At 36.6% G+C, this 22860-nt stretch overlaps 1 protein-coding gene across 2 annotated transcripts in view; it reads right to left on the bottom strand.

Moving 5' to 3' along the window:
- The window catches only part of nkain4 (Na+/K+ transporting ATPase interacting 4), a 70118-nt gene that overhangs the window by 20145 nt on the left and 27113 nt on the right, over window positions 1–22860 (bottom strand). For both annotated transcript variants that reach the window (XM_015392455.1, XM_015392456.1), the window contains exons 3-4: window positions 21801–21881; window positions 13721–13921 (exon numbers count right to left, since the gene is read on the bottom strand). In XM_015392455.1, coding sequence (XP_015247941.1) covers window positions 13721–13921; window positions 21801–21881 — 282 coding nt within the window. The remainder of the gene's footprint in view (window positions 1–13720; window positions 13922–21800; window positions 21882–22860) is intronic.

The raw sequence follows: 22860 nt of genomic DNA, 5'->3' as shown, positions 1-22860 counted from the left end.
ATATATATATATATATATATATATATATATATATATATATATATATATATATATATATATATACCAAAACCTCTGATGTTCTTTTTAATGAATTAAACACATAGCTGTCATGCCCAAATAATAAATAGCTTACACATCTTCTTTCACAACCACGTGCACTCTTCAGTTGCAGTACCTAATTGCTGTCTCACCACATCCATAATAGTGGTGATGAAATAAAGGGGAATTAGCATATGTATGAAGCCAGTGTCAAACAATAGATGTTGTTAACAGCATGGTGACAGAGACACACACTGTTCTGCAACAGAAAAGTGCATCTGTGTACATTCATGTGTGGTTTTCTGTTTGCATGTTTTTAATTTATTGAGAACCCTTTTATCTCTGGGGACAGGCTTTAGATAAACATTGTATTATAAATAGTGAAATAGAGGTGATAATAAAAGACAGGATCCAGAGCTTAATCTGAGTATTGGGGTGTTACAGGCCACCAGATGGGCCTTGATGCCGTGGCTGCTTACATGCAGCTGTGATATTCAATGTTCGTCCAACGGATGCTCTCATCTCAGCCACGTTTTAGCAAATCTAAACCACATTCAGGCTCTAGTACAAGATTTACTTTATTCTTCTCTAAAGAAGATGAATATGCCTCATTCAAACACCACAGAACTCCTTATCAAGCAAAGGCAATGTCACAAAGGACTGCTGACATCATGTCATTATTGTTGGAATAAAGTATAACACAACAAACTTGCTGGAAAGTTTACTCAAACTGAAAAAAATCTTACACCAATGACATTTGGTCCCTTCCTGAAATTTTGTTTTCTATCAGTTATTTATCTGTTTTTGATCAATTTAAAGTTAGTGTTAGGCTAAATGAAAGTTGCTTGTTCGAGCACCTTCAAGAAACAGTCTTTTTCCAAACTCGTCAGAGCATCACAGATTACCAGAGAAGCCAGACCCATTATAAAAAAAAGGCCTAACTTTTTTTCACGCTCTATATTGAGTCCTCTGAGGATTTGCTCCAATTCTTTAGAATATCATTCTTTCAACTCAACTTAATCAAACACTAATGACTCAGTGAATTTCCTGTGTATTACTGGATCCAGACAGAAAGTGACATACCTAGGGTTGGACATCACACCAGCAGCGGCAGCACAAGATAATTATAGGTCAGGGGGGCTTCAATAAAATGCATTACAGCAAATAAAATTACCAAAAAGTAGGTTTTCGGCCGACATTTAATACCAAAACGAATGCAGCCGAAACTTGTGACAAGGTGAAAAACAGCACATCCAACATGGGGGTAGGGATCACAAGTAAACAGCAGTCAACATTTTCAAGTTCAGAGGTGGTGGAGCAGAATTTAGCGTGCGGTACACGGGTTTTGAGTCAGGGTGTGTGAGTTTAAACGCTGCACATTGGTCTCACTGCAACTCAGGTCAATTGCACAAAAAATGATGCCACAGGAATCCGAATGTCCCCATCACCATTCTGAATATGAGAAGAATGTGTAACGGAAAAGGAAACTGACACTAAACATGCCCAATCTGTCACAGCCGGACGTGTTTGAAAAGGCAAGAAAGCTCCCTAGTGATTCTGCCAAGGCAAAGGGTATGGCGTAATTTTTTTGCCACTGACCTGAGTGCACACTTATCAGTCAGTGAGACCAATGTGCAGCACTCAAAACCTTTCGCACGCACAGAACTCTGGCAAACTATGCTCCGCCATTCACACTTTGGTTGCTTTGGTAGAAATCATAGGAAATGTCACCTTACAGGAGCTGGAAGAAAAAAAAATCTCAAAATAAGACAAAAACTTTTTGCAAATGTTATTTATTTGCTGAGAAAAATTACAATTTTATTGCAATTTCAAATTTTTCATAGGTATATTAAAATATGCAATAAAAATTCCAGATAATAATTTCATGTCCAGCAGAAAGAATGTGCAACAACTCCGATGTCCATTTAATTTTCATTTAGTAGTTCTTGTTTTCCCATGACCAGGAGATTGTCTCTTATACTTCTGCTCCAAATGTCTAAAATGTTGGTTCTTCTTGTTTTCACACATCAGGACCCCAGGCCCCTCATTCTGCATGAAGTCTATGCTTTAAGCCTCACCACACATCCCTGATATTGCTCTACTTGAGGTGTTTTTCTGTTATCCTCCCCTTGCACTCTCAAATTTTTATTTCAAGTGATGTTGTAGAGATATTTTTTAAACCTTTACAGTATTTAAAAATGCAACAACAACAAAAAAATACTACATTCTTCTTTTTTTATTTAAATGCAATGATTTAATCATTATTCAATCTCATCAACCCAACACGTGGTTGATGGTCTTATTTTTGTATCATTAGAGGCTTTTCAATATTTTTTAGAATTGCGAAACAAGACCACTTTCTAAGTTTGGCATTACCTTGAACCAAAATATAAGTAGAAGTTCTGCACAGCAAAACTAAAGTCCATAAAAAAAAAATGCAGCAATGAGAATATAACTTTTTAAAGGAAAGTCTGCATCGGGTAAACATCTTATTTCCAAATCTTCAAAAACTCCTAATAACCATGCCTTCTATAGAGAGAAAAAATAAAAAAAATATTACTGATGCCAGTGGGCCTGCTTTAGCTGAGCTGTAAGAACCCTCTTTCATCTCTCGTTTTTCAGTGTACAACTGCTGACAGCTCTCTAGTTAGTGTCATGCATAGGGAGCTAACAAGATCAGAGGACTGTCCATTAGGTGGCTTTATGCCAGAGGGTGAAACTAATACAGGTCAGTGTTCCCAATAACAAGTGACAAGTGTAAAGGCTGAATGCTTGACAAGGATCCACTAACTAATAATAAAATGTGTGTCCCTCATTTTTTCTCTCACACAAAAACATATGAACTTCTATCCTTGATAAATTTCTTTTGCAATCGTACCATTTCAGAGATGATTGCCATATTATCAAGCTAATAAAGGCTGCCCATGTTCCTTTTTGATTCAGGGAGTCCGACTGTAACACTGAAGCCAAATTGTTTGGCTGGCCATCAGTAATTTCCTCTTGCTCTCTGAAGCTCCTCTCGTTTTATTAACACAGGCGTTTCTTTGACCCCACAACCCTTTAATCCCTCCTGTTATCTTTCTATTCAGCTGTCTGTGCTTTCTGATCTTACTAGGTCTAAATTTAAGCACCACTCTCCTTTTTCAGCCTGCAAAGGCCTTTAATGGTGATTTTATGCAAAAAAGAGACATAAGAAAAATTGTATTTAATGTTATTGAGTCCCTTTTTCGCATAAATTTCCACAAGCTGCAATATCAACATTGCAGTGAAGTCTAAATCAACTTGGCTTCTTCTGTGTTTCTAACTTTGAAAAAGAAAAAACATAAGTCTAAAGTGCTGTCATGTGAAGGAGTGGGAATTGAGACAGCTGCTGAGTAAGAAAAAATACTTACATGCATTTGCATAGGCTAATTAAGATCAGGTTCATATTGACGGCATCAGTCTAAACCAAGGTATATTCATCTAAAAAAAAAAAAAAAAAACATATTCAGTAATAGCTTTGAGTCCAATGAGTATGAACTTCTGATCAGGGCATGCTTTACTGATTTGGGAATGAAAAAATACATTTTTAAATCTTAATATAGCTACAATCCACAGTGCTGACCTCATAATCATTTTTGCAACATTGTGGAAGTCTGCCTTAAGGTAAGTGACAAATATCTGAGTTGAGCTACAAGCTAATTACTACACCATTCATTGAGGCGCCACTTTTTTTTTCTTTAGATAGAACAGATCACATCTCAGAGCAGAGGTATGGTCCTTTACAGAGGGGGGTGGTGCAGATAGCCTATAGGTTAATTAAACAAGACTTTCCTGCCTGGCAATAAGACAGTGAGTGTCTCTGTAGAAAACTAGAAGTGTTCGCTTTCGTCTGGGCAGCTGCATGTTTAATGACAACCCTTGATGAGGCAGGGACTACAGAGACCACATCCACCTGTTCTCCTCAACCACTCCACAGCCCAAAAATCAAAGCAGACAAACATAGCAAGCCAGACTGAGCCATGTTTGTTGGACTTATACTGATTTTCATTAACCACAATAAATAACACAGCAACTGTACAATTGCTGCAAATAAAGCACAGCAATTTTTTTTTCATACTTAAAAATAGGTTTTACATGAAGCTTAAATAGGAGACAAGGAGAAAATAAAGCAATCTTGGTATAAAGAATAATAGACTTAGGGGAAAATTAAGAAATTGTAACAATGGGCTTCTTTGTTAATTTCCAGTAGGGGTGAGTAATGGCATGTCTGTTGCGATATGATACGTATCACAATACTTGAGTCACAATACAAGATTATCAAGATATTGCAATATCACTATATATTACAATATTTTACCCAACTATCAAAGTGGAATGTAAATATACAAAAGCAATGGCTGTATATGTTCATTAGAATCCATGTTGTTTGGGGTTTGAGTCAGTCCACGTCTTCTACTGTGACTGCTTCAACTACAGATATGTTGCTGCACCGCACAGAAAAAGGACTCCACAGAGCTATCTACCAGAGTGGTGTTGCAAATGTAACCCATTTTCCCTCAGTTTTTTAGATAAGATATTTTTTTTATTAAATCGATATTAGGAACTGAAAGTTAGATATTATATTGGGCAGCCGAAAGTCACGATATAATGGCACATTAATTTTCTCCCACACCCCTAATTTCCAGTTCTATTTTGTTCGCTGTTAGGTTTCTAGCAGAGGTTTGAAACATTTCGAATTTTAAAGAAAAGCAAAAATGAGCAAACACCATTCAAAACACATAAACAAACAGAGACGTCCGTAATTCATTTATGAATGGGTTGTCAGACATAGACTAACAATGCATCCACTGGTTAAGCCACCTTGGTCCTGTGTTACTGCAGCTGACGTTGAGACTAAATCAAGCCTAGATGTAAATTCAACTTGAAGACTCTTATCTACCCACCAGTTGCCTCATGGTGTGCCCCTGCTCCAGTCTGCCGCCTCAGCTCTATGCATTCGCCTCAGGCAGTCTCTCAGACTTAGATCTTTCAGATTTAAAGCACCAATCCAAGGTTGCCCTGTTTTTCAGTCAAACTGCAATCCTTGTTCCCTCCTTTACCATCTTCATTCCACTGGTCTTCCTAATGTTTTCCTCATTGTAAAGCCTCCATTCCTCCAACAGAGTCAGAATCAGTCGGGAAAGACATCTCTCACCTATGTCTACCTGCTCTTGCAGATCTACTGTATTCAGCACTGATGTCTTCTGCTGGTTCTGAGCATCAAAGACTTATATTGCATCATGTCAGAAAACCTTTTTCTGATGAGTCTGTCCTGGTTGCATTTATTTATTTTTTTTAATTCTTTTTAACAGTGTCCTGTCTGGCAATGTGGCAATAAGAATAATTGTCTTGATGCCAAAAAGAGCACTAAATATTTTACTTTCACAAGTGGAGGAGTAGGGCAATTGCCATATTGTTCCACTTGTTTCACGCATATAAATTGCTTTATTATAATTATGCAGGGAGATTTACAGATTATATGGACACTGCAATGTAAATAGAACAGAAGAGGAAAAAACAGAAGAAGAAAAAAATAGAAAAGATGAAAGAAAGAGGAGACAGAAAGGAGTTAATGATAAAACATTGGTTGCATTTAAATCGCAAAGCATAGAGCTAACTTTTCTTTTCACATTCGCATAATAACAGACACCAAAAAGTGTTGAATAGAAATATCTAAAAAAGGGATTAACAGAGGGAAGCCTATCTGGCTTTGAAAATATAGTTGTTTTTTTATCTTCTTTTTATTGTTCAGTCATTATCAGTCAAGGAATATATAGATTCTGAAGGTGTTTATAGCCGTGGTGTTTTTATTAACTATGATGCTGATGGAAGCTGACAAAGTGTCAGGTTAGGTGGAGGTTTTTGAGGAACCAAATGCAGAGGTGAGGAGACAGAGGTGAGTTTTGTAGATTTAATTAGATGTCCAGGGTAACAGGTAAAAATCCCCAAAACACAAAATACTGAGAAGCAAAAAAACCCAGTAACATTTGGATGAACACACATGGGGAGCAAAGAGATGACAGAGCAACAAAACAACAAGGAACCAGCAAACAGTGACTGAACTTAAGGTGTATAAATGAGAGACTTAACAAAGACCAAGTTAATCAGCAGATTGGGAGCAGGTGTGGACAGAGGAGTCTAGAAGGGAGCTAGGAAAAAAGAATGACACAAGAGGGCAGCAGAGGGCAAACAATATGAAAGAACTCCAGTACAATCAAAAATAACTAGAATAACACAAAATGAAAATGAAACCAATAATCTAGATACATAGAAAGGCATGAATAAAAGTATAACTGAAAAAAAAAAAAAAAAAACAACAACGCAAAAATGAAAATGAAAGCCTTTTTTCATTACGTTAATAAGAAGCCAGAAAAATAAACATGGCTCTTGGGTGAATAAAAAGTAGTGATTTATGGATGAATAGCAAGTGTACTGCTCTGCAAAGTTTACCTCCATGTTAATACTATGTTGTTACTTTATGATATGTTTACAAGGTTGGAGTATGCTCTGTTATCACAGGTGGTCTGATAGCTTTAAAATGTGGTGATCAGAGGGACAGTCCCCATTTTAGGGGAATGGTCCCTAAATAAAGCTGTCTTGTATTTTTAAGAATTTTATAATAGAAAAAAAAATCATACAGTGTGTAGACCGTTACTGTGGTAGACAATGTTGCATATTGTGCTACAGTGGCAGCTGTCCTGGTAATAGAATCAGAGGACTAGCACAATGTTATCGCCTCCTGTCCTGTAATACTGTCTTATATCTTCATGTTTGTTTTTTCTGTTGACCTTTGACCTGATTAAGGCAGCAATTTTCAATTTGATAAGCTAACTTTAGTGTTTATTTTCAGAGCTAGTGATGAGAGGTTTGGATCATTCATAATTGTGTTTTGTGAAAACAGTTTCAGGCTTCAGAATGTTTGTCTACTAAGTTTGAACATATGTGAGTTTCTCATGAAACACTAAAGCAGTCAGTGAGAGAGAAACTGAATTAGGCAATGACTGCATGAATAGAGAATGATGAGTAGGTAGGGACAATCCCCTCATTGAATCTTGATTTTTTTCCCCTGCTGTAGCTGCAAGTTATATTATAGTATTATAATTTTGATGCATTTCATCAGCTGTGGAAACAAGTCAAATAATGATAAGCATTTTGCCAAATTGACATGTTTAAACTCATGGTGAGATTAATTTTTAATATATATGTATTTCTATATACATTTCTTTTTTAAAAATATATATATATATAGATGTTGTAAGCTAGGGTGACCATATTTTCATTTGGGAAAACCAGGACACCTTGGAGCAGGGGGTGGGGGGTGGGGGTGGGGTGTGTGTGGGTGTGTGGGGGGGTGGGGGGGGGGGGGTTGATTGAAAGAACAAATGTCTCATCATCGGGATTTGCTCCGTGATCAGAGGAAATGTTACTTGGAGCAGAACAGTGGTGAAAATTGGAAGTTCCGTTTAATATAATACAACTCTGTGAATAGTTCCGTCTGAAATGAATGAAAATACAGTAGTTGTTTTAATGGTTATTGAGTCAGATATGTGGCGGTAATGTTTGATTTATCTAAAGGTTTTTATCTGTTACTGTGTAAATGGGTTTGGCTGGAATTTAAGGACAGATTCTAATATATCTGCAGGGTGGGGACTATAAATCTGATAGGAGCTTAATTTTTTTATTGCTGTTTTGCACAATATGCTTAACTAAGTATTTTTTGTTGTTGAATATTAGAGATTTTGCAGATATATTTTGTAGATACATTGTTTAGATTTACGTATGTATTTCTAACCCTTTTATAGAATAGAATAGAAAATCCCTTTATTGTCCCACAATGGGCAAATTTACAGCAGCAGAAAGATGATTGAAAATGGTCACACAAGTGAGGACCTTAGAAAAATGTATAACAATAACATAATAGGGAAGAGTTAAAATATAAACAATACAATACTGTAAAGCGTTTTAACAATATAAAACTGGAGAATAAATAACCAATATGCAGCTATGGACATTTTTACAGTAATGGATATTTGAAAATAGCAGCAACATCAGAGATGTGCAGAATGACAGCAGCAGGTTATTTAACTGACTAAGGTTTCTATCATTACATTTGATTTTATTTGTTCCTGCTCCCGGTGGTTGGAACCTTTATTCCACTCTGGATTCTTGTGAGTGTAGTCTTTGTTCACTTTAACTTAAAAAAATAAATAAATAAATAAACAAACAGTTTTGAAAACCTCGGTATTCATTCTTTTCCTGCTTTGTGTGTCAACTTTCACGGTTGCTAAGCAACAGAGCATGCGGCGGTAAAACCCGCCGAAGGGTGGACCTGTTCGAATTTACAGCCAAAACTCTTCCGGCCTCCTTATTTTCAAGGACTTCGAAGGATCCAGTCTAGGTAGACCGCGTCCTTGGAGGATGCAGCCCAGGTTTTCGAACAGAGCCTCTGATTAAGAACAGGGCTGCCCGCACTGACGCGGCTCAGGGATTACGTCACACGGAGCGTCGTGCGCAGTGAAATCAGGACATTTCCTCACTTTCTAAAAAAAACCCGGGACGCCCGGGACAGGACATGAAATACGGATATGTCCTGGGAAATACGGACGTTTGGTCACCCTATTGTAAGCTGTTCATTCACTGTTGAAAGCTGTGTGCGTCAAAATTTTGTTTTTTTTTTACACTGAATACAAGATGTCAATAAATTTTGTCTAATTCCTTTGCATTCATTTGTTAACATTTATAGGAGGTGTTCTTTATATACACAGATAGAGAATGCAATAAAATACAAAATTCGTAATTCCAAAAGACTAAGATTTAAACAGAAACTAAGAATGCTGCAAAAAACAACACAGGCTGGTAGATTATGGGAAGAAAGGATCTAGAAAATAAACAAAAAAACTTTAGTCTAATTAAAATTACTAATTGGTACTATCTATGCCAAAAAAGAGGAATTCCTGAAGGTGAAGGGTTGGCCAACCCAATACTACGAAGGCATAGCTAATAAAGTGACCATGAGTCTATACTGTGATCAAAAAACAACAACAAAAAAATTTAAGAATAGGCATTCTGTAGTAAAAATTACATTATTAGCATTCCGTAAAAGTTTAAAAACAATCCACTGGACTATTCAAATTTTACGGAATTACTATGACCTGGATGACAGAGAATCTTCATCAGCATACATTATTAGCAGATTTTAAATCCAGATTTAAGAATAAGAGCTGAGCCCCCAAAAAATCTGGATCTGAGCATCTCTAAAATGATTCCCCTGGTCAAGAAAATTAACAAAATGAAAAGTTTGTCTTTTCTCTGTCTCACAACCTTCTTCTCTGTAATTCTTCAAACAGCTAGAATAATGCCTCAAAGTTTCACCCCTATAACCTCATCACAGGAAATCCTTTTACGTCAGTGATGTAAAAAGCTAGCTAACAAGCAACATAAACTTTGAAATGTTGTAGTTTATGTTTTGGTCTCTTATTGTTCTAGAGATGCGTGGATTGTTTTTGATATACTTTCAGTACAAGAACATCAAAGATCCCCTACAGCTGGTTCACCATTTAGTGAAACGGGTCGCTCAGCAGGGAAGACTGAACACACAAGGTGGACTAATGTACTCATCAAAGACTAAAACAAATGACAAAATGGGTGGAGTGATCATGCTGTTTTCACACTGCTGAACTGCATCAACCATCGTGACCAGAAAATGCATATTGACCCTTTAAACTCTGTTATTAACTAATGGGTACATTTCACACAACAGACACGATACAACAGAGAGCTGCGTTAACTGAGAAAAACAGCCAAATTGACAGTGATCTAGTTAAACAAAGGACAGTATGTTCGCTTCTCTTATTCGAGTTAGCGTAAATTCGACAGGGATGAGGAGGTCAAAAAGAGTGGGATGCAGGGAGGAAAGAAGAGACAGGAAGACAGACTGAGCTGAGAGATTGTGATGAAGGGGAAAAAGACATGCAAACAGAGGAAATGAGTAATGGAACGAGAGACTGATGCAGACTGCTGTTTTCTTTCCTTATCAACGTCCAGCCAGTGCTGCTTTTTAAGAAAATAGTAATGCAGCAGCAGAAAGCAGAGCCTCGAGCATCTCTATCAAGAGTTAAATGAAAAAATAATCTAAATACGAGAGCACTCTCTCCGTTTCTTGCTAGGAAATTCAAGCAGCCCTGACAACTCCTTCAGACGTTTCACGGCTCCCTTCACTATGTATGAGGAATGTCTACAGATGTAAACTGAACATCATCTCTTGCACTACTTCTGTTCGTCTTTCAACCCATCCTGCCCTCCATCTCATGAGAAATGTTTCCTCAAACTCCGCTATCTTATTTAACATTGAAGAAGGCAGTACTGTGACTGCAGAAAGGTTGATTTTTGTGTTTACAACACTACAGAGATAAGTCATCATCATAACTGGAGTTAAAAAAGCAAAGCTGTTAAACTATGTATGGATTCAGTAAAAGCAACAAATAATAAAAGCAGAGAGGGAGAGAAAATATTCCCCTTTGTGATAAATTATTTAGTATTCAAGTTAGAAAACGATGCTTTTACATCAAGCTTCTCCTTCTAGTTTAAGAAGTTCTTTTGTCTGAGCATTGCCTAAAGCAGGACAAAGCAAAAAACTGTCCTGACTTGACTAAAATCAAGACTCCACATAGAGATTTCTACCTCCAAATCGTAAATCTGGAGAAAATGAATGACACCACTCCCATCATTACTGGCTAGCATACTCACATTTTTTATCCTAAATAAATATCCTCCTTTGAGCCCAAACTAAATCTTTTATAGCCTTTCCATGAGACTCATTTTTTTCCTGTCTTCTCATATTCTGTGCACATAATTCGGCAGTAGAATTTCTCCATGTCCTTGACCATGCAGCCTGTGTGGCATTATGTTTTCTATAGCAGTTCCTAGAGTCTTACAGCTAAAGACATGCATCCTGAACTTTTTTAACCCCAAAGACTATGCATGGTAACTATATGTAGGTTTGTATTAATCTCCTATGCGGAGAAAAGATAAAACAGGTACAGAATGGAGGAAAAACCATGCAGCTGTTGTGGTTTGCATTGCCCAGTCAGTTGTGCACTCCTACAAAAGAACAATGTGGTTTGAAAGGGAACCTAACCAAAATATGGTATCAACATTTTTGACATTCCACAACAAATCAAATCAAGTCCACTGGACTTTAACAGCATTAATGGGTGTATAAAAAAATGTTTTCTAGGTGGGACCAAAGCTCAGACACATTAGGTACTTTTTGAAGCTGTTCTTTATAGAAAAGTTTTGACAATTCAAATGTTTAACTCCTCCATGGCAGAAGTTCAGTGATCCTTCCTGTAACTCTTAGCATCAGTAAAACTACTGTGGCTTAAGAAAAAGCTGTCTAAAGATGTGATTATGATCTGAATTATTCCAATGTTTTGTGAGGAATTGGTGTCTCTCCACTGATTAACTCTCCAACAGAGTAGCTTTTAAATGTCTTCCCTGTATTCCAAAAAAGTTTTTAAAAAAACAATCCACTGGACTTTCCCCACATCGGGGAAAATACATTGTAAAATCTCTTAATTCGCAAGGTAAACCAGTCATGTTTGCAGGGTATGGAAACAAAAAGTGCATGTATAGCAAGTGGAGACGACTCGAACGTAAACAAACAATAAAACATTCGAATATACACAGTAGGAGCTTAGGATAACAGAAAATAAGTATAGTCATAGGGTGATCCTATTTCAGGTTAAAAATATTAAAAAAAAAAACAGGATGCTATTGAGATAGTAATGGTATAGTTAGTCAGACAATATCAACGATTTGGTTCAGCCGTTACGGTGTGGCGTGCAAATGTTGGCTTCGGACCATACTTGCACACAATTTTGGAGGTGTCAAGGAAAATCAGCTGTAGAGGAGGTGAGAACATGTTGAAAAGAAAACACTTGGAGCTAGAGGATATGCCAGCATTTTATAGGGTCTGGTGTTTGGGAGCATTTTCCATTGCAGGTACCATGCAACGCTTAACATTTATTCTAGGGAAACACATCTAACATGTAGGTTCATCTGCAGAGACAGCATCCCAGAAAGACTGCTGACAGTACAAGAAGAAGGAACCGTCAGCTGGGAAAGGTTGCAGGACTTTTTCTCACCGAGGCTTTTGAACAATCGCAAAATGATGAGGTCCAATGGCATAATGAAAGAATTGGAGTATTTAATCGCCAAAGACATGTAACCTTAGTTGTGGTTGAGGGTTTGGGATTTCAGTTCATAATAAAGACACTCAAGCCTGGATATAAAATTCCTGCCCACAAATACTTCCGTTTTAATGTAATTTCAGCTCTTGATAAAGCGATCCGACTGGAAATTAATAAAGAATCACAGAGTATGTTGCTCTTTACATGAATGCGAGGACAGTCATGGCAACTTAAAGTTTCCTTACTGTGACTGTCTATTACAATGACTCAGTATGGAAGATGAGAAGTTCCACTTTACAGACACAACCCCCTTTATTAAAATAAAAAAAAAAAGTGGGCATCTCTCTGAACTACAAACAGAAACAGAGAGAGAATGGAAATCGCAAAGGGAAATTTGCACAATCACTGTTACTACAGATGGTGCAAAACATATAGAGAATGCTTTCAATGCAAAAGCTGGATTGGGTCCACAAATTGCCTGCTTTGTACATAGTTAACCTGGCAGCTAAGAGTTTCCATAAGTCAGGTATCATAACTGCGGGAGATTAGGAGGGTTCTTCCTTCAAAGCAAAACAGACAGCAATGCCTTCAAAACCAAAGAGGGGATGATGGAATTGCCAGTTCCTAAACTAATTCACAAAGTCCCCCTCCACTGCAACACAACATAAGAGACACTGAAGCAGTATTTTGGAATAGGAGCCTACTATCTAATCTGCTTAAAAGGAGAAGAAAGTTAAGAAACATATGAAAGATATCTGTGTTTTGACTGACAGTGAGGCAAAACTGCCAGAGGATCAAATACAATTTATTCATTTTTTTCTGGTTTAAACTATTGGAACTCAGAAATCTGGCCACTCAGTACAAAGTGAATCCACTACATGTTGTTTTTCATGCCCCTGTGAAAAAATATAACTTAGGCAATAATGAATACCTGAAACCATCCTATTTACTGCAGTTTTCTCATTTTAGTCAAGTAAAGAAAATCCAAGTCTAAAAGCAAAGAACTTTTGAGTTTTGTTCGCTGAAAGTGTTCTGGCACCCACTGAGGGGTGTAGTTGTTCATACATGCACATGGGTGTGTACAACTATGAGTGTTGGCAGGATAGAGGGTTTATGTTGTATTGATAGTAGGATGTAAACAGAGGACAATAACAGCCCTTCCATTGTTTGAAAAAAGCTGTTAGCTGTTGGCAGGTTCGAGCGAGAGCCAGACATAACAACTGTTCATTTTGTTCATTAAATGACCGTAGCAGAGGAAGTAAGGCTGGGAAAGACAAAATTCCGCAGGAGATTTAGAAGGTTTGGGTCCTTTCTAAATAGCGTGTTGGGAAATCATCCCCACCCTTTCTATTATGTTCACCTTTATACTCTTAAATCCATCTCCATGCAAATTGATCCAATGACAAGGCTGCATGTACTTAATGTTTTCCCAAGTGTTTCTGTTGTGCCTGTATGGGTGGTGTACTCACAGCAACAAGAATCTGCACGCTGCTATGCATGACCTCTATGTACTGGTAGTCCATGAAGCAGCCCATGACAGTGATGTAGGAGTGGCTCTCTGTGGTGCGGACTCCAGGGGCCTGTGGCATCTCTCCCCTCACACAGCCGGGACCGTGCTCACTCCACCAGGAGTGATGGGCTGATATGTTAAATGTCAGCAGATCGCTCTCCTAGAAGTAAAGAGACACATTAACCTTCTTGTGTGTTGTCTCTATTATTTATGAAGCATATTCATATAAACATTATGGAGAACCTAGACAGGTTGTTCAAGACGAAATGTTGCCTTTATTTAACACCAGTTTTGGTCATTTTAAATTGGTATTATATTGTGACAATTTATTTTTCTATTTAGATTATAGCACAAAGTTACCTTAACACACTTCATAAAAACAAAAACATTTTTTCCTTAAAAGTAGGTGATAAATCAGACTTTCCTGTCTCTGTTATAGTTCAGATTGAATTCCTAGAATATCACTATTCACTAAATTCCAGGATGAACATTTTTTCTTTGTACATAAATTTAGATTTCTATTCTTTTACAACTTTTTGGGTGAGCCCAATGATGGTATTATTGCTTTTTAAGCTTCTGACAGGACAACATATTCACAACATTTCAGCTAAAATTTGCTGAAATTGTTGATGTGCTTTAAGTAAAAATCACCTGTACCTGAAGCTCCATGCTCATGTCCTTAAACCGTTATGTGAATACAGCATATATACAGTAGGGGAGTGTCCGAAAAACATACAGATCATGAAGGGAATGGGTGTTTTGTCCATTTGGTCAAATTGCTTTGTTGTGAAATGTGCAAATAAGCATGTCACCAAAATCAAAATACTTTTTGTGGTTGTTCTGTGGAGCTAGCAGAGAAAGCATTATTATCCAGAATAATAGTCCCATGAAGACACATCCTACACTTGTACTGCCAAACTTAATAAGCCACATGATAGTGTGCAGATACTGAGTAATGGTTGTAACCAAAATGGGATACAGTTTCATCTCCTGAGGTAGCGGGTACAGGTTATTACCTCACGTGCAATAACCTGTACCCGCTACCTCAGGAGAGCCCGCAGTATCCCTTTTTAAACTTTTTCGTATTTATTTTTCTTTTAAATTTGCACTAATTGCTTGTACTGTTTTTTTCTTTTTTTTTCGAGAAATTTCGTTGCACCCCTGTGGAGTAATGACAAATAAAGAATTCTGATTCTGATTCTCTGATGTTTGAAATTTCTGGGTTGTCATATAACTTTGTTATTTAATACCATGTAAAAATTTATTATTTCAAAGCAATGTTAATAATAGTTAGAGACATCTTTATTTTAAAGTGAATGCTCTCTTTAATATCCAGCCCATGTCTGGAGGAACCTCTGCGAATGTTCCCAATACTACGAGTTCATCAAAAATACAGAGAAAGAAAATACCGGGCATGGAAAGAAAATAAAAGAAGTTGACATCTTAGAACTGCTTATATACTGTAGATTTTCCACTTTTACTGGTAGAGACACATATATCTAAAGCCATGTCTACATACAATCTATCAGCATCATGAAATCAGACCTGGAACAGCTGGTTGAATACACAAATTGTTATGCTATTACATTTGAAAGTTTATCCACAACTTTTGAATGTTAACACAATAAATGACTAATAGAGGGAACTATTAACTATTATCGTCTTTTTTGCCCAAACCTAATCTGTGTTATCATGCCATAACGATCTCATATGTAGAGGTCTATACCAGGAATTGTTTGAAATGTTGTATTAGACAATGCAAAAATTAATAATTGAAAATAAAATAATAGCAATAAAACCATCAAATAAGTCCCTGCATATGTAAACAATCATTTTTTGTATTATTTAAAAAAATGTAACAAAAAAATGTCCATTAATTACCAAACATTAGCTCTCAAAGATCATGGGGGGAGGACACATTTAGGTTAAAAAATACAGTATATACTCAAAAGAAAGCCTGTTGAGTTCAAGTGAGGTTTAACAAGATATTTGGCGAAAATATAGCATTACAAAAATTCTAGGGCCGACAACTGAAACAGGTTTCCCCAGCACACTATGGTGAGGTTTATTTAGCAGACAGACATATTCACACAAGGGCAGGACGGTCAGAAACTGATGCTGATCAATACCTCAATACAGCAATCTATCCCAGCATCTGCTCCTCAGTGACTAGACATACATTATTAACAAAACAGGGTCTGTCAGGAAGTAGCATAATCTGGCCAAAAATAAGCATCAACAGAACATTTATTCAATAGCCTTCAACTTACAGCAGGCCAAAACTTTACATAAACTAGAAATCAGGTACAGAACACATATCGGTGCATCTCTGATGAATATCAATTTGTGCATTATATTACACCTATGCAATATACTGTTAATTTGAGAGTTAGCTTAACAGTTACAAGTAATTTACCTAAACTTGTAGACACGAAGGTATCTAAAAAATGCAGAGGGGAAATCAAAGTATATTCACTGTCTGCTTAGCCTATTTTACATGTCAAATGTCTTAACAGAAACGAAAAAAAATGTTCCAGGATGTAATTTCATCCTTTTAGAAAATGTATTATTATTAAAAAAAAAATACCTCAACAGAAAAAGCCCAGTTATGGACATAGTGAAGAGTGGTTATCACTGTGTAGATTTTTAGAGCGATTGAATAGATAAGGTCAATGGATGGAGACTGTTTAAATCAAAGGTGTCTGTGGAGTAGCAAGGGTCTATTTGTCTTGCCATGTGGGGGAGGGTATAAGAGATCAATAGAAGGTGACAGAACATGTGGCATGTGACTCTGTAACAACCTGCCCCCTCTCTCTGCAGAGATGACCAGCACACAAAACTCACACACACAAACGGGTACAAACTCACTCTGCTTCCTTCCTGTCAACATCAGTCAACATGATCCAAAAAGACTTAGCTCATTTTGTATCATGATATAAGGTGTTTGGGGGATCATCCCAATAGACTGTCAAGTGTGGAGTTTTTTATTTTTTGTGTGGATGGGTTGAGTGGGTGTGTATGTGTGCACTCCATTAGCCAGCTTTCCTCCTGGCCACCATATGCAGAGCTCTGAGCCCAAGCTGGCTCCATCTGTCGGGTTAATGCTCAGCCTCAGCCCCAAGCAGCTGGCCCCTACAAGCATCATTATTCTAGCTGGAACTACACTACAACACACATCCTTGTGCTCATTGATATAAGCAGGGAAAGACAGACAGACACAGTCGATGAAGCCAAGGATCATCGCACAATGACAAACTCACCATAACCTGGGAATGGTGTTTCTGAAACTCATTTTGGCTGTCTGAGCAGGTGTCAGACAAATGTTGCCAACATGAATTTATTATTCTCAGTGGTCAGCAGGTGGTATGGTAAGGTTTTCATCAATGGAAAGGACAGGAGAAGAGTAGTGATCAGAGTAGATCATGGGAAAAAGAGGAATAGCTGCGCAACATTAGTCGCTTGTCTTTTCTGATACAAATTTGATCTTTTGAACAACAAATTGTTAATTCTCTATTAAGTTAAAACTTATTTTACTATGTTTAAGTCACTGGACCAACTGAACATTATCTTCTATAACCCAACTCTGAATATCTTGAACGTATGGGTTACATTATCTGTGCTAAAACTATTTCATGTGGCCGTATTTATGACGTACAGTAACGTAACCCAATACAGGCATTCCCTCTGACTTGTGCAAAATATGCCATAACTCAGGATTACAACTAGAGAACAAAATGAACGCTCACTCTATCTTGTAAAGTCGATGACAGTTTTAGCGTGTTCTCTTATTATCTCAGTTAGTTCTGGGATTAATTATCAACTATGATGAAAGACCAAGGGTTTTCCTGGTCTGGGTTAAAGAGAGATACATGTCCCTATTTTGGACGGATGTCCTTCTCTCTGACTCTTCTCATTCGTGCAGGAATTAACATTTTTACTACACAGTTTTTGGTGTAATGTTCCAACAGCTTTGGAGCAGAGGCGTAGCCAGAACATTTTTATAATGGTGGCAAGGCAATAACCAATGTACACTGAAGGGTAGCCGAAAGCAGATAGGCACCAAAACCTCAGAGTCAATCTACACTGTTCCAACAGGAAAATTAATGAGCAAAACATCCATATTATCTAAATAAAGAAAAACTATATTTTCCCTACAGCCTTTGCTAACAAATAGACAGATATTAAAAAAAAAACATGCTCAGGTTTGAGTTTTGGGGCAAACATCTTTTCCATTGTCATTACTTACCTACTTTTGTCAGCATTCTTTCTGCATAAAAATGATATTTACAAGTACAAATATCTACATAAATTGATTATTTAATTATTTTTTTCTTAAAATAGTTATTTATCTATGATTTCACTGAAGACTCCTAGATGACTTTTCTCTTTATCCCATAAAACACAAAATCTTTTTCTGCTTGAATTCATTATTTATCATCTATTAGTTTAGTATATTGATGTGCATAATTAACCACAGTGCTTTTGTTGTCACATAATTGTTAAAATATGAAAAATTCTAATGTTTTGAATATTCCACTTGAGAGTACTACTGTTGCCAACATCTGTATTAGAGGGAAATAAATGGTAGGGTGGCCACAGTGGTGGCCAATACTTGGCTAAGGGTGGCCATGGCCACCCCTGGCCCCCCATCTAGCTCTGCCCCTGCTTTGGACATTCAGCATGTTGAATAGAGGATTTCTGTGGATATAAGTTTTCTTGTCTTTCCAGAGATTTACAATAAAACTTTTCACCTACAAATGGACTTAGCCTTTCTAACATTTGATTATGGTACAACAAAACAAAAACATCCCACCAGGATTATTAAAAAAAAAAAAAAAAAAATCTAAATCTTAGTGTTCTCCCATACATAGTATTGTGTATGTAGACCAGAAATTCCTTTAAACTATTTGACCCTTTTTTCCATGTTTGCAGAGTAACTTCAATTGCTTTTGGGAAAATCTGGGAAGACCTTATGGCTTTCTTTAATTCCATTTTTGGATGTTTAATGCTTTGGATTCCCTTCTTGTCTCAACTTTTCCCTGACCTGTCTAGCTCACTGGCTTTCATGATGCTGTTCACTCACTAATATTATCTTTCGAAATGATAAAGACCTTCAGGGACGAGATTTATTTATGCTAAGATATAGTTACACATGTGAACTCTTTTTACTTCATAAGCAGCCTCTGAACCTAATGAGCTGCAAAGGTTCTTATTTTAGGGTAAAATTTTAAATGGAGAGAAAACAAATACATGCCACAAGCTTTAAATCACTATGATTTATGATTTGCATTTAAAACGGGACAAGAATAAAAACCCTCAAAGGGTCTGAATACTTTTCTATGGTCTTGTAGGTGCGTAGAATTAACAGTGCTTTAGAAATTATATTTTTTCTAATTAGATAGTTCTTAAACCTGCAATAGAAACCCAGCAGGGAGGTACAGTGTATATGTATCCGACAGCTCGTTCCACATAAACACACCAGGATAACATAAAAGTAGCAGAGATATTGCAGTTCTGTCTGCTTCATAAATTTCATGGAGTCCATGGAGAAATTTATAGTCTGCTGTTGGATTCCTAAGAGTTACTGATGTCACACTTTCATTACACCGTACACTGCATATAATTGTGTTTACTTTGACTGCACTTATATTCATGGCCATTGCTTCAAGCATAATGGGAACCAAAAAAAACTTTGTGGCAGAGTGTCACATTTAATTATAGCTGAAGTTTATATTCAGAGAAAATAAATCTGAATTATATCTCAGTTTGTTTTTCCAAGTAAAACTTTATTTTTGGCTGAGACCAATCAAACAAACAACTACAGTGCCATAAAGTCAAAGTTATTCTGAGTAATTTTCAGAAGAAATAAAAAAAGAAAAACAAACAAGAAATCCTGTTACTCTAGGTTTTTTTTTCTTTGAAAGGAACTTCGGCTTAGCAGCCAGGTTCTTTAATCCCTGATTACGAACCTCATACAGAAGCTTTTTATAGCAACAACCATCAGTGCAAGTATTTTTACCATAAACTTTGATGAAATGATGAAATGCTTTTTACAAGTATTTGACTTAAATGTTCTTCTGTTCTTCTTGCTTTTTTTTTTTGTTTATTTTTTAATTTTTTTTTATATCAAGAGCAATATCTTTGTTAAACCCTAGGGCTCCTCAGAAATGTAAAACGGTCCTACAGGGCTTTGGCAAATATTACAGCTCAGAGCCATTATCACAGGTAGCACACCTCTTTGATAGTTTCAGAAAATCCTGACATGTTTTATTCTTATGTGCACATTCCACAAACCCTTGTTATATGTTGTGCACTATGTGCACAGTTGGAGTACAACAACATAATTTACTTAATTACAGATGTGGTATTGATCAAATAACAGATAAAGACCCACTGAGACCTTTTTGCCAGGTGTCCTAAATACACCAGAAAAATTTTCAAAACAGAGGGACTGTGTAGTTACACTTGGATCAAGGAAAGATCATGCGCAATCACAGCATAGTTAAATCAAATTGGCTTTAAATAGAACAATAAACCATTAAAGTGGTTATTTGGCATATAATACTGGTACTTTTGTTTTGCGTCTTCTTTATCTTTCTGTCTTCCACTTTGGTATTGATCAACTAACTTTTTACCTGAACGATCCTCTGTAATTTAGCCTTGTCTACACAATCCTAAAGCATTGTGTATTAGGATTGTGCACATTATATAATGTGCACGAACATACATACATGCTCAATCATGTTAACTGTTCAAATAGAGCTGCACAATTCTATGTGCAGTTCCGCACTGGTGAGGCCAGCAGTATAATACAACATTTTAGAGAAGCGGCTGTTGCCTGGCTCATCTGGGAGCCTTCAGAAATGCATCAAAGTGGACCTTATGGAACTACTCTGACTGACTAGATTTGCTGCCATGTGCTGCATAGGCGCAGTAGAACAAAGCAACAGATGTGGAAGAGGAACTGCCACATTCAGAGGAACCAAGAGGTAGTAGGGACATGAAAAAATTAAACAAATTTTTCTGTCACAATCTCTCATTCACATCCAAACTGCATATTACACATAAAAGAAAAAAATACAAATCTCCCAAGTTTAAAATCTTAGCTTTTGTTGGATTTATTCATGCTTAACAAAAGAATATTGTTAAAATTTAGCTTGCTAATTGTCAGGTTTGGTGGATTTTGTTGTGGACCAAAACGCAGATTAGAAGGAGGCAGAGGTGAGTTCTTGCAGGTTTAATGTACAGTAGAAAGCAACAAAAACAAAAATCAAAAAACAAATTCAGGAAACCAAAAACCAGGAGATACCAGGGGAAAAAACACATGTGGAGAAAAGCAACGACCAGAAACAAGCAATGAAGAACTGCGAAGGGGGTGTATGTATGGGGCACAGAACAAAAGATGGGCTTATGAGCTGATATGGAGCAGGTGTGGATAGAGGTAACTAGAAGGGAGCTATGGGAAAATAGACTGGTACAAGGGGGCAACAGAGTAACTCAAAAAGTTCAACCCTACTTAAATATAACACAAGATGCAAAGTAAACCAATGACTGACAAAACAGAATGAAATAAATTACTTAAAACTCAAAAAGAAACTCAAAAAGAAGTCCAAAGGGGAGAACCATAACTGCTTAATAGTAAATTTGCTAAATTAATTGATCTTTTCCTGTTTTTGAGTATCCTTTACTATTCCTTTCACTAGATTAGTTTGAATTATTCTCCTCAACTATGTTCAGAAATTACTTCATTTGAGTCTCAAAAGGTCATTTCTATGTCTTTAAAACAGATAAGAATGTCAGTTTAGAAATATCTAGACCAACATAATTTAGGCCTTTAAGGCATGTGTCAAATCTCTAAAAAATAAGCTAGAAAATCAGGCTTAACCTCACCCCCCCGCCAACACACACTTACACACTGACTGTTTCTGCACTCATGTCCTCAAGGAAACAAAGCACAGGCAGTATCTTCTCACCAAAAAGACACAGTCATGACCTAATATTGACAGATAAAATCTTTACAGAAATGTTGCAAACCTCACCTTTGACAGGCCTCCAACATCCAGATAAAAACAGATGATGAAGACGTTCCAGGCTACCCAAAGTGCGGCCCAGACTGTGTACTGCAAAAGAGACACATGATGGATTAGCACACAAAACATTTAACAGAAACTAGAAGAAAGAAAAATAAAATAAGTTTAATGAGATTTAAAAATGGAAGATTGTTATGATAGAAACAAAAAACGAAAGACATGATTGCATCACACTGATAACACCAAACCAAAATACTGTATATTTGCACCATATATATTTAATGCTCTGAACGTCAATATCAATGTGTTTTTGCACCATGTTTTTTTCTCCCACACTGTTTAAAATTGATCACTGCTGCACTTTATGGAATGGAAATGTTCTGAAAGCTGTACAAAATGAAATTTTGTTCTGTATACACTTGGTTATACACTCTATTATATCCAGAATATGACGCATATAATAAATGTTAATCGTATGTTCATGTCCTATGCAAAGCTCAGGAGAATTCTATGAATTGCACGCTGCAGACCTTTGATTCCAAAATCCAACAGCATACTGCGAAAGGTCACAAAGTCTATGATCTCACAAAATCAACTTTTAAGACACGAGGGGAAAATTAAGATGGGTAATAGGGGGTTTGTGTGCTGAATTATGCTCAAAAAGTGTTTTTTTTCCCCCCAAAATTATTCATCATTACATGTAAAGTTCTGTGGATTTCCTTATTCTCTTCTCCTCACTGATACATTGCAATAACGTAAAGCTTTGTTTTAAGCAAAGTACAGCTTTAGCTAAAGGATATGAACAAGAAAATGTCAGATGGATACTAAAGCAACTGCTCTACTTTGTTTAGATCAGATGTGCAACAATTCATGTTGATTATTAAGACTAAATGCTGGAACTAAATTACAAAGTAAAATAGATTTAAACTGTGTGAAAAAAATAAAAAGATTATTTTTAACATTTTTTTCCTTATTTTGGATTTTTTATTTATCATTATACTGTTTAAACTAAGAGAATATACATTTAACTAATGGTAATAACAATAGTTAAAAGCATTATACATGGTCC

The sequence above is a fragment of the Cyprinodon variegatus genome, unplaced genomic scaffold, assembly GCF_000732505.1.
Source record: "Cyprinodon variegatus isolate N-32 unplaced genomic scaffold, C_variegatus-1.0 Scaffold591, whole genome shotgun sequence".
Classification (NCBI taxonomy): Eukaryota; Metazoa; Chordata; class Actinopteri; order Cyprinodontiformes; family Cyprinodontidae; genus Cyprinodon; species Cyprinodon variegatus.
The sequence above is the reverse complement of the archived record's forward strand: the minus strand, read 5'-3'. Positions and strand labels throughout refer to the sequence as shown.